Source organism: Metopolophium dirhodum, chromosome 4 (assembly GCF_019925205.1).
Source record: "Metopolophium dirhodum isolate CAU chromosome 4, ASM1992520v1, whole genome shotgun sequence".
Classification (NCBI taxonomy): Eukaryota; Metazoa; Arthropoda; class Insecta; order Hemiptera; family Aphididae; genus Metopolophium; species Metopolophium dirhodum.
The window spans coordinates 17608612-17622538 of record NC_083563.1 but is presented as its reverse complement, the minus strand read 5'-3'; the positions used below and the strand labels follow the sequence as shown (position 1 = coordinate 17622538).

Here is a 13927-nt window from a genome sequence, read left to right as displayed (position 1 = left end):
GTGCAGCATCTGCTACGCGATCACCAATGGGATCCCCTAGTGGCGTATAGCGGTTAGGAGTAGATTTCTGTTTTTTTCCCCGACTCTTTCGGTTCACACGTTATCATTCGTATTAATATTATATACGTATATAAATTACTATACTACAACTGCGGTATACGTGTGCCCACAAAAAAAATAAAAATAAAAAAATGCTCGACCGATTTATGAACACATATATTATGTATTAAAAAAAAAAATTGTGTTTCGTTTTATATAATATGTGTGTGTGTGTGTATATATAGTGTATATAGTTACGTATCTTACATCGCAGTTTAAAGATTTCTCAAGACCACGCGGGGACCACGCGAGATAAAAAAAAAGGAGTTGATGATACTGTGAATTATGTGATTTACGTTTAAAACCCTTATTGCGTTGTAGAGGAATTTATATATACATACGATATACAATATTAAAAAAATTATACTCACTACACGTCGAGCGCGTAGTGTTCAAAAATATCGAATTATTGTTACTAAGACAGCAAATGTAGGTATTTTATATTGTATTATAAGAACTTCTTTAAATCTAAAGAAAGCTTCGTTTGGAATTTCTAGCAAACCAAAGCTAATATTCGCAAGTCGGCAAGTTAACCAGTAACATGTACCCAATGTAGTACCTATTATAATTTATGATTTTATTAAATTTAAAATGTTAATGACATTTTGATAGTAATATTATAGCAACTAATGGTTAAAATACTATAGGGTAATTATAATATTATTAATCGATTGAGAGAAAAAAAAAAATTTTCGAAGGCTGCATAATGGTTGTCAGATATCGGGATAAAAATGCAGATAGGTATTTCGACATCGATAAACTCGTCGTCGAGTATTTAATATTAATACACAACTCGTCTTCCACTACACGTAACGACTAAAACTGACACCGTTTTGTTGATAAGTAAGATTAGGTTCTGGCTTTGGGAAGTCACTTAAACCCGTTTAAAAGAAAAGAAAAACATTAAATTCTTTTGACGTAATTTATTTAATGAACTACCATTCCATTCAGGAGTTGCCCGCTCACCTTTAAAATATTGCTTCGAGTGCCTGTGACATACCTATTATTTGTTTACTTTCTATAATCGAAACAACATTAAGAAATCAATTTTTGCAACTAATCCTATAAGTGCCAAACATACAATATATTTGAGGTGCAGGGGCGGAGTGGCCGGTCTGGAAATGGGAATTTTCCAGATGGCCTGGACCATACTATGGCCTGGTGGCCTGGCCATTTTGTTAGATTTTTTTTTTTTAATTTAATTTAATTTACAAAATATTAGTTAATGCTAAATGCTAAATGTGTCAAAAATGTGTGTCTATTAAACTATTGTATTACAAATATTATTAATGTAATAATAGAACATTGTAATAGCCTCGTACAATCGTATACTCGTATGAGAAAGCTTTGGAAATAAAATTACAAAATATTTGGTACATAAATATAGACATTAAATAAAATTAAAGCAATATTATATTGATATAGGCTGGTTATTTGTATAACATGACACCCAGATTCGACGTATTTCCACCTGTTGAACCGACAAGTTGTTTATCTGTACCCTTTATCTGTAGACTGTAGTAGGACTGCAGAGTGGCGACGAATATAGCAATGCGCCAATGCCTAATGGCTAATAATAACTAATAATACTAATAATGTCTAAAATATTAGTATTTATAATAATATAATCAATATTAATGATAATACATATTAATTTTGTATTATTGGTCCCTTTACTTTGGTCATCGTTATTTTTATAAATAATATCTATAATAAGCCCAAACAAATTAGTCATTACTCATTAGTGTTTGATATTTGTACACTGTTCACTTGTTGTTGAGTGTGTCGACAGTGTCGTTTATCCACGTTTTTCCTTTTATTAATCCAGCTGTTAACATGTTAATTTGTTTGCTCTCTAATGAAAATTTAAGTTTTATATTATTGATCGTACGATATTATATTGTAATTATGAATAAAAAAAAGGAAAGGGGTGGCAGGAAGAGATCGCGAAAAAAACAAAAAATTACTTGCAAAATGTGCTGAAAAATGTAATCAATTAGATTCATTTTTTCTAAAAGGTACACATACCTAAGAACTGTGTAATATGATGTTATAATGTTTTAATTAAATATAATTTATTTGCAAATGCTTACCCGACATTAACTATAGCATATCAATATATTTTAACCCTCCCTGTTACGCAAGTTTCTTGTGAAAGGTCATTCTCAACATTGAAATATTTAAAAAACCGGCTGAGAAATTCAATGACCAATGAACATCTTGAGTCTTTTATGCTAATGGCCATTGAAAATAAAATTCTCATGGAAATTGATAATAATATTATCATAAATGCAGTTGGTGAGAAATCTAAACTATTATTTAAATTATTATTATAAATGTATAAACCATTTTTAATTTTTATTATATTGTTTATAATTTATGTATTTATTTATTACTTATTACCTTATACCTACTATACCTAAACCATGAAAACACAATATATAATTATTAATTATTAATATTTCGTTGGTTTCAACTATTAAACTATGCCTACAAATTTTATTTTTCAGACATTCAGGTATTAGTAGTATATTAATAAAAGGTGTGCAATTTAATGAAAATAATTAAGTCTGGCTAGTTAAGTTAATTCAATTAAATTGCTTTCAGGCTTCAGTTAAATTTAAAAGTTAACAAAAAAAAAAATTAACTTAACTCATTGAAAAAAATTAATTTTTTTTTCAAGTTATAAATTGCACTAGAATTAAATCTACTTATATAATAGTTATGAAATAGGTGAATAGAAAAACAAAATTCGAGCGTAGCGAGAAAAAAATTTTTGGTGGGTGGCCTGGATAAATTTTAAACTCCCGGCCTGGATTTGGTTCCCACTCCGCCCCTGTTGAGGTGTACCTACTAAAGTTATCGACACTCAAAAATCGTTGTTGTGTGATATTTACTAAACTTACTAGTCATTATACCCACGTTATTAAGTGAAAATTCGTTTATTGTACCATTTTAGAGTAATGATAATGGTTTCATAAATATTTAAATAAATTATGTTTTTCATACACTTAAAAAACCATGTTATGAAAATAAAAATATATTAATATAATAATAAAAAATTGATGTACAATGTGAACTATAAACAATTATACCATAATTCGTATTGTAACTAATTATAATTTATAATGGGGTAGGTCTCTGTTTGAAAAAAAATTAATATTATGGTCACTAAAATAATAAACTAATACACGTGGCTTCAAAACAACACATTTTAAAATCAATGTGTCAGCATCTGTTCTCAATCGTTTAGAACCACTGAATTATTTTTAATGTTATTACTACCCGAGAAAGATGGAAGGCAACCAGTGTATAATATATATTGTGTGTACCTTTTTTGATACAAGAATGGGAGTCAAATGCGGGTGCTACGGAAGGTAACTCGAGTGGGTCACGGGTTGGTACGACAGTCGTCAAAAATATAATAATAATATTTTCGTTTAAAGAGAATAATAATATACATTCGTATTGTCACCGTTTATCACAACACTACATAAAAATATTGTGTTCGAGAGATGCGAAACACATAGACTATTTTGTCATTGCTCAAACACTTCTATTCCGCGAGTGTATTTTTTTATTTTCGTTTGAAACAAACAAAATGTACCATATAGCACGAATCACTCTTAAACGTATTATTTGTCTTCGATCGGAACTCAAGGAAGTATATTTTATTATTCGATTATCGGTATTACATAATATATTATTTACTCATATTGTATATTATTATATATATTGTACCCAATATAATATACGAGGGCATGGGTGATTTTATTTACGAAACGTGTTTGCATTTTATGACTCCGTACATATATATAATATATAATATTGGCGCAGACACGATTGATCTATATAATAATATTATGACAGACAATAGAAATTGCAGTATACCTATATCTCGAACCGATTGAATGTCAAAAACAAAAAACAAAAAAAAAATCGCACAAGAACAGTCTGTAGCGCGACGGCGGTGCACATAACGACGTCATACGCTGCACATGTACTGCAGGTATAATATACCTATATAGACCTGTAATGCGTTTCTAATGCGCACGAGGAGAACGACAGGTCCCAAAGTTGCAGCAATGTGCAGCATCTGCGGACGGAAACGGCAACAAATAACACAATAATATATTATATTATTGTCTCCTCGTCACTCGCGCGCACTCTCTTTCTCTCGCCGCCGCCGCCGAGACGAAGGAGCACGTCCGTCACTCGTCATCGTCGCCGCCGCCGCCGCCGCCACTGCCGTCGCCCCTGGGTGGTTGGTGCTCTCGAGCGAGCGCGGTGTCCTTGTTTGTTTGTAAATGGGCTCGAAAACTGGTTTCACGTGTATATTATATAGGTACACATTTTTATTTATCGCCCGGGGCCTACTTTTATTTTTATACGCGTGCTTACATATATTATTATTACTATCATCGTGGTACACACTCGCACACAGAAGGGGACGAAGGGGGAAAAAAAAAGCGACCCGTCGACACGATCGCCGCGGTGACATATTATTGCCGGACCCGATGCCATCACGTCCGCGTTCTCCTCGCCGCCCCCACTTGCAGAGCCGAGTGGTTCACACGAATTTCTGTTCTTGCGTCCGTTTTGCCGCCACACACACACTAAACGTACACATTACGATTATAGCAGATAGGTAGGCACTATTATTTTATTATGCGATCGCGAGGACAAGCGACGAGATACTACGGTTCCACCAGCATATAACATTTTATACCTACGGTATTACGTACCTATATATATACATAATGTTATGATACGATGTGTATACGAAGACAATAGATGATGCGCACAAGAGATCATCTTTATACATTATATGCTATTTATTATAACACCCATACATAATATATATTATATAGGTAAGGTATATTATTTAATATATCAAGTTGAAAATTAAATTAAAACGATGAGAAATAACCACAACCACCATATAAAAATTACTTGGTTCAATCACATATTGTACACCATAAAAAAACAGTGACGTGGTCCGTATTCATTTTTTTACTCGCGACCTCGGTGAAATCCAGCATCGAACTGTTCTAATGCATTATATATAAATTAAATCGAAATCGTGCTAATAAAACAAACCATAAACATAACATATCAAATGAGTAATACATTATATTATAGTGTTTATGCACTCCGAACTTGGATAATATTTGTGTCTTATCAAACACGCATTTACATAATTATTATACATTATATAGGCGCCATATAGGTATTATAGTACATCACTGTACGCACCGTGTATTAGTGAATAACAATGGCGTATTCAGATTTTACTTAAATAAGATTATGAGATATTTAGAAATAGTAAATATTTCAAATAGAAAAAGTAATCAGCTAAATACGAACTTGTTTAGAACTCGCAAATAATGCTATGCAAGGCACTACCACTTGAAAATATTCTGAATAACATAGCCTTTTTTAGTTCAGTTTTTAATATCTATTCACTTGATTGATAACACACTACACATTCAATTGATCATTAGTCATTACGCATTTCTACAATATACGAGACGAAAAATATTTCTGATTATATGTATGATTTATGAAATACGGATAAACATTATCAGAACAAAATTCTGAGGAGCACACAACACTCTTAAGACTATAACCATGATAATTGCATACTGATATTTCTTCGACCTTATTATAATGTATAATAATTAATAAGTAATATTGTTAATATAAGATCTTAATGTATATATTTTAAATAGTAATTAAGACTCGTGAACTAATGGCCTATGCTGCCGAGTTGTTTTTTTAAGATCAATAAAAAAAAAAAAAAAAAATTAATAAGTAAATAGGTAGGTAGTTATGTAAACATGTTGGCGCTTATAATAAGATAATAATATATTAATAGAATATGATATAAGTATATTATTACGATATAATGTCAGTTCGTCGGTGAATAAAAAACGAGTCACTGTGAATCTCTTTGACGTATACCTACCTAATTGTCGTGTGTTTAACACTGTCACGCCGTTTGCATAATATTATCGCGAGCCATCCGGAAAACGATTGTCAAATCGTAATATTAATATCATTGCACCAACGGCACGCAAAAGACGTCGCTCGAATAATATTATCATGCTCCAATTTTTCCTCTTTTTCGTGGAAAGCGGGCCGACGAAAAACTGTGAAAGCCAAACGTGATTGTAAAATATAATTTATACGGCAATACAGTTTCTACGCTTATAAAACACACTGTACACGAAAAGAGTTACCGTGTTTGTATTATTATGGTTTTCAGTTCGCGATAAATCACATAGATATTTTAGTCGTCGACAAAACCGTAAAAACTGTATCAGACCGACGAGAGAATTCAATGATAAATTCGCTGCAGTCCGTCGTCGTTTACAAGACTTCGCGCTTAAACCATATAATATGTACCTACTGTATAATTATTCATTAAAGTTCTCCCCGAGCAGCGAGCTTTAATACTGTATAGTCAGCGAGTCATAACTTGGATGGTAAGACTTGTTAGTCAACTGTTAAATCTCGGTAATAATTTTAGTTTCTCGCGGTTATGTCGGTGCTTATATTACGCACTATACAAGCATTATGATATTATACGTTATACTTAGCGGGAAAGCAATTTCGAGGAATAAATTGAAAAAAACTGTTACACATATTATATTCGCAATAATGAAAAATGATTTTGGACGGAAGGTTGCTTTGAAAGTGTTTAACTAAAAATATTAGTTTAGCAATGATTGTTGACCGCTTAGACGCTTAGAAGCTCCGGCACTAATATTCGCGCCAATATTAACAAGATATAAAACCAATATTACAGATGATGTGATTCAGACTCTCAAGGAAATATAGGTTAATGTACTATTTTTGAATCGTTCGTATTATAGGATAGGAGACATTTGCTACCTGTGAATTCGAACAATTCCCACCCATAATTTATTATGATGAGCATGTCGCAAATTTTTTTTTTTAATTCCAGAAGATCAACTTATGAGGAATCATATTATATTAAAGTTTCAAGCCTTAGGTACCTATTAAAATAAAATATTTTGGTATTCAAAACAGATTTGCTTCAAAACGAACAACTTTTCCATTTATTTATCTCTTTTTAAAGTGAAATTTTGATAGGTGAATGTCTAAATTTGTTTATATGTCCTACTACCTGGTGGCAAATTGTCTATATTTGTCGGGTGGCAATTGGCCGAATACCCCATAATAAAGGTAAATACGTTTATCTGCCTTCATGTAGTACCTATAATATAATAATATGTCGAAAAAAAAATAAATCACGACTATACTTTTAGCTTTTTAATCGTGGACGTATCATACAACACATTATTCATACGCATAACACTGCTGTTGCACGTGCAGAGTGCGGTGTGGGCACTGTGGTTTCGACTATCTCGCAATGATAACGTAAATACTATGCCTGTAAGACGTCTTTGTCACTCGGTTTTTTTTCCAACAAACGTCTTCTCAAAGGGTGGGGGCCGAGTAGGAACCGAATGAAACGGGCCCGTAAATGCGATCGGCGAGAGATGGTTTTTTTTAATCGTAGACGTGCTAAGGCCTAAGGTCCGTCGTCCTGCCTCGGTGTAGACCGCGGATCGCCGTCGTTGGTTTCCGAAAGCCGTCACGTTTTTTTTTTTACATGACTCGCGCGCGCGGACTATTATATTCCCTGTGCGATCACAAGCCGGCTAGAGATGAAGAAATAAAATAATAAAATTCGTAATATATAATAATATACCTACGTGTACGGTGTAAGACACGTAAAAACAGTTTGGGTCACACGGTCGGGAAAACAAGCGCCTACGCTGCACGTATATAGCCACGACGACATATTTGATATTAGATACATAATAATGTACACGATATTATATATTACAGCCGTCATCTACGACGCGTTATATTATAATAACATAATCGTATAAAATGTATACAAGGGTCATATCTGCTATACGGAACCGAAATAAAACACGACGCCGACGCCGTCAAAGACACCTTCAGCTCCACTAATAACAACTGTAGATAACCCATCTGCCGACAGGTGGTGGTGGTGGACCTCGAAACGCGGTTGCGATGTCTTGTACAAAGTGCGCGCGTGTGATTTTGTGTGCGTGTGTGTGTAATCGAGTTTAAAGTCGTTCCCCCCCCCCATCCTCGCCGGACGTGGTTCACCGGATGGGCGCGTGCCCAGAATCCGCGGCGGTGCAGGCGGTCACCGTCGTCGTGGTCTAACAAAATAATAATAATAGTTAAGTATATAATATATCGTATTATTATTTATGTTTAGGTATACTATACGCGCTAGCTGCCGACGTGCGACGTCGTGGACCGCGTCGCACCTGCAGCTGCGGCGTCGACAACAACAGGTGCTCTCGTCATCGCGCTTTTCACCGCGGCGACCCAAATCCGGCGCGCGCGTAGAATAATAATAATATTATCGATTAATCTTAAAATAAAAACCCAATCGTCACGTCGTCATCAGTCATCACTGTTTCACCTGTTTTGTTCTTTTTTCGATCCTCTGCTAAGCGAGCAGTGTATATTGCTTTTCGTGACATTATACTCAAATTTTTCCATATCTGGTGGGAAGAGTGCTCAAGTTTTGTGTTGTACCATCCATAGATGGATTATTGTCAATAGTATTCTGAAGATTTCATTTTTAGGATTCCGTTGAAACTTCCTTCGAGCGTATATACTGTTCAGCCACCAGATTATATTATAGCCTTACAATACTAATAAAACAAGCAATAATCCTAAGTTAATTGAATATAAAATAATTAAAAACGAATATGATTTAAAATACAATTAAATAATTCTCGAACCTTATTTTTAGTGAACCCGTTTTAAAAGGCAATAATCCACATGCGTGTTTTAAAATATTAAGAGAAACGAAAATAAGCATTCTACATTGTATAGAATTTAATAAAACTTATATTTTCTTAAATTTCTTTTAAAATTCCCAACGATTAAAAATTATAAAATACCTCATGTATTTTTAATTTTTAATTCATAACCGTACAGTTTGGGAATGGTATTAAAACGATCATATTATTGTAAGAACAGTGCCTTTTATATTCCCCCCACATGTTGAAAAATAGATATGTACTTCAAGTATGCCGATAATAATATTCGCAAAATTATAAAATATGCACTATAATATCTCACCCAAACGTATTGTGTACAATGCCCAGTGTACATATTATGGAAAAATTCGCAAGAGAAAAAACGTTTTTGTGGTATATACCCATTACGCTCGATTTTCGTTCCCAACCCGCCGTCAAATGCGTCAGTCATATAGTGCGCATAATAATGTTTGAGTTATCATCACTGACGTGGCGGCGTCCGCGATCCAAATCTTAAATCTGCATCCATAATATCAGCCAAATTCGCACGCGGCGCGGACGTTGTAAGGTCACCGGTGCGGGACGTCGACGAAGAATGAACAACTTTTGCGCGTAAACTTCGTTATGAAATCGCAGTATGAATTTTAAAAACTTCTCCGTAAATGCATGACAATAACACTATGAACTACGCTATACTCACCAATTACACGCGTTATGTATTATTATTATATATTATTATCTGCATATAGTGGTGACTGGACATGGTACGTGCATCGTCGTCCTAATGTTGTCACTTATCACCGCGTACAATAATAAGACGTCCAGACGATAGGATATTATTGTACCTACAGACCAGGGACGTATTTAGAAACAAACGATGGGAAGGGGGCTTGAAAACAAACAAAACAAGTAGATATAGTCGTAATCACCGTATAAAAATGTACACATTTTATTTAACAATGTATATGTTTTTGTTAGTAACATGGTAGGTAGTAACTGGTACCTATCCATATTTATAAGCAGCGTATGGATTAAATAATTATAGTAATTGAGGTGAAATATATATATAAGTATAGCCGATGGGAGGGGGGAGGGAATAGTGCCACTGCTACAGATAGAAGTACACGAATCATTACAACGATAAATATTATGGCATCGGCTGACCGTTTAGCAAGGTGTTGATACCCAACATTTCTATCGGCTCATCCTCGTCGCTCTTGACTAATTATTAGTAATTCTATGTTATAGAAAAAATGATGGCACCTAATTATACAATTTCGTTAATTTATATATTACTATAGCTGATTAACCCGGCTTCATTATAGTGATATAATTATTATTTTATTATATAATATTAACCTACTTATTTTTAATATTTACTATTTTATTCAATGAACGTTATATTTACAAAATTTGTAAACATTTATGTCTTTATATCATTTTAAAATGTCACTATAAATCTCATTAATAGTTTTATTTTATTCAGATGCCAGGTTTTCTCACCCTAGATTACACTAGTACTTATATTAGTTATTATTTATTTAAATTATGACTTATGACCTGTTACGCTATTATTTTATATCTCATCAGTCATCACGTTTCTGTGAACCGGTTGCTAATTCTGTTGTTTGGAAACCACTTCAATTATTTTAACACATCATGTGTCAATAAAAGCCCAGAATTAGGCTGCAAAATAGTAATAAAAGCGATGCAAAATGGTAACGTTCAAGACATTTTCGGAATAACACTGTGAAAAAAAATCGGAAAAATATTTTATTATCCCGTGTCCATTTCCAGGGAGTTTTGGTCACTTTATAATATGGCCTTCTATTATACACATTGTATTTATAGAGCAATAAGAAAATAGTTTGAGCAAAACATTATATGATTTTTTTAATTTATATCAAAAGTAGTCAATCACAAAGTTTGTTCATTCATCGACTATAATTATAATAGCCTGTAAAACAGTCCAATAACTTGGATTGGGTGCCTCGACAGTCGGCAACAATATAATACCTATAATCATGACCTCCACTAATATTATGTTAAATGTAAATCAAAATGAATTTCGGCTAATGGTATAAGTATTTACTGAAACCTACAATTTCGATATCTTATTTGATATCAGCATAATAATTATCGATAAATACCCGAATATTAGTCAGATAAAAATCGATCGCTTATCCGGCCGGAGCTGATCGTCGTCGGGTTACGAGAATCCGGTCCGGTGCAACAGTCGCACAGTCGCCGCGTGTATAACATAATCGTAACGATGATGGTTATGGCGAGGACGATGATGATACCAACAATAATATTATAGTTGTTTAGTGATGGTTTTATTTTTCGTCGTTTGATTCCAGACTCATGGAGAATCAATGCCGTTCAAGTGTCAATTCTGCCGGAGGCTGTTCAAACACAAGCGCAGCCGAGACCGGCACGTGAAATTACACACGGGGGACAAGAAGTACAAGTGTACTCAATGTGACCATGCTTTTTCAAGGAGGTGAGTTGTACCTATATATGTACTACCTGCGAGACGTGCGCGTGCGTATTATAGGTGTATAATATAATATTATATATGTGTTCCGAACGTAATGACTATATCATATATCATATTATTATATTTATCGGAGACTTGTCCGTATCGGCCTGCGACCACATAATAACACACATACACACACACACACATACACACACACACACACACACACACACACACATATATATAACACACAATACTATATGTACACGCGGCGACTGCGACGCACGGTTTTCCATTGTGAATTCATAGTCACGTACGTCGTATAAAGATATTTGGTACCTAGTTGACTTATAATATACGCGCCGAATTCAATAGGTTATTTTCTTTATTTTTTTATTTTTTTTCACGTAATTACCGATGGCCACGCGTCCGACAATTATCCACGGGGAGAGACACACGTATAACACACACACACACACACACACACACACACACACACACACATCATAGGTATAAGTACATGTGTATATATACGGTCGTGAACTTGTCAAATAGACGGACAAAATGCACACGCGTATAATACATATATATGTATACACGTATTATAATACGTCATACCTGCACACACATATATGTATATAAATAGGTACATATAAGCACGCCCACCCAAAAAATGTCATGCAGACGTGCTCCCGAATACAATGCTAAAGAATATTATCGTCGGCGCTCGCGTATATATTGTGTATATAGGTATATGTATGTGCTAACAAACTATTGTGTGCAGCCACCGCCGAGTGGACGTGTGGCCGCAAGTACATTGAACTAAGAAGAAGAAGAAGAAGAAGAAGAAGAAGACGTGTGTCCTCACACGGACGCACGCACGAACACTCGAAATACAATTTTTTTTTTCAAATCCTAGCAAACCGTAGTACCAATAAAGTTATAAACACCAACACTAATTCGATAAACAATTCGTAAAATATCTAGAAAATAATATACTACCTATACGGCTATACATCGGCTAGACCAAAATATAATACATTATCACTGCGCGACTTATTATAATACAACAATTTATATTTTATGCACATTGTAATTGATCATTATTAATTTTTTTACCGGATTTATTTTTGTGAATCCATAGCGATCACTTGAAGATCCACATGAAAACGCACGACAATCAAAAACCGTTCCAGTGTACGGTTTGCAACAGAGGTTACAGTACGGCGGCCGCGCTCACGTCGCACATGCAGAACCATCATAAACGGGCGGCGGAACGGGCCAACTCGCCACAGATATCCGGCCCCTCCTACAAGTGCCTCCAGTGCACGCAGATATTCCGCAAACCCGACGAGCTTCAGGTCGGTACCCGTGAAATGTACTTACTCTTCCCGCCCGTTTTCCACCCTCATGACGTGTCCACACACCCCCACGCCATATCCACCCCGACGTCAAATATCCCTCTCCGCGACTACTGCAGATAAATCGCGGAACACAACACGAGGTCGGTAAACCCGTTTATACCCGTATGCGATTTTCGAAATAGGTTTTCCATTATATCTATACCCTCGTATTGTAACAGTCTCGCAGTAATTCGTAAATGATATTATAGTTAGGTTAGAATATTATACCCGTCATCCCGAAGGTTTTCCAGGTTATTGGACTTTTTATTTCGACTATTTTCGGACCGTATACAATTTAGTTACGAATAAAAAAGTACATTACCCCGTGGACCACAATTATTGCTGATAGGTACCTACTACCTACGAGTCACAACGTACCTATATCTAATAACGATTTTTGGTGCAACTGCAAATACGTAATGAGAACAATATATGTACGTATGACTGACTGTCTTACTAAGAATACAATTATTTTAAAATTAGCATAATATAATGTAAATTAACGGTTGACTTAAATCCAAAATAGAAAAAAAAATGAAATATTGATGCTCAGGTGTTGCCGATACGTGCAGGACACTATAGGTACAACAATAGGTTATCTAACTTTGATAATCCTGCAGCTTTACACAATACATTATTATGTATATATATTTAATTAAAAAATTAATGTTTGAAATTTCAACTAGAATTTAATTAAATGTATCTATCGAAGACGATACCAGACTCCAGTACAAGATGGTCGCTATCTAAAGTAGGAGGCAATTCAAACAAATTATATTTTTAAAATCCAGTTAGGACAATTCAAGTAATCTTTATAAAAATAAGAATGCATGGGAGACAATTTTGAGTACTTACATAATATATTATAGTAAACAGCATCACAGCGATCACACCTCATTTCTTATTATAATAATATTATGACTAACTACGGTATTTTATAATAAAAAAACAAAACCTTATCAGAATGAATGAAAGTTGTAAACACTAAAATGTTACGTTTAGTGTTTCTGAATATTTTATTTGTTTGATGTGATCACCGCTAGATGGTACTATAGAAATATAAAATATATTTTTACACCATCCAAATGTAGAATTGTTTG

The 13927-nt window shown here is 34.3% G+C and overlaps 1 protein-coding gene across 2 annotated transcripts in view; it reads left to right on the top strand.

The window, feature by feature from the left end:
- LOC132942719 (zinc finger protein 521-like) overlaps positions 1–13927 on the top strand; it is a 130446-nt gene that overhangs the window by 105156 nt on the left and 11363 nt on the right. For both annotated transcript variants that reach the window (XM_061011344.1, XM_061011345.1), the window contains 2 exons: positions 11303–11445; positions 12569–12785. In XM_061011344.1, coding sequence (XP_060867327.1) covers positions 11303–11445; positions 12569–12785 — 360 coding nt within the window. The remainder of the gene's footprint in view (positions 1–11302; positions 11446–12568; positions 12786–13927) is intronic.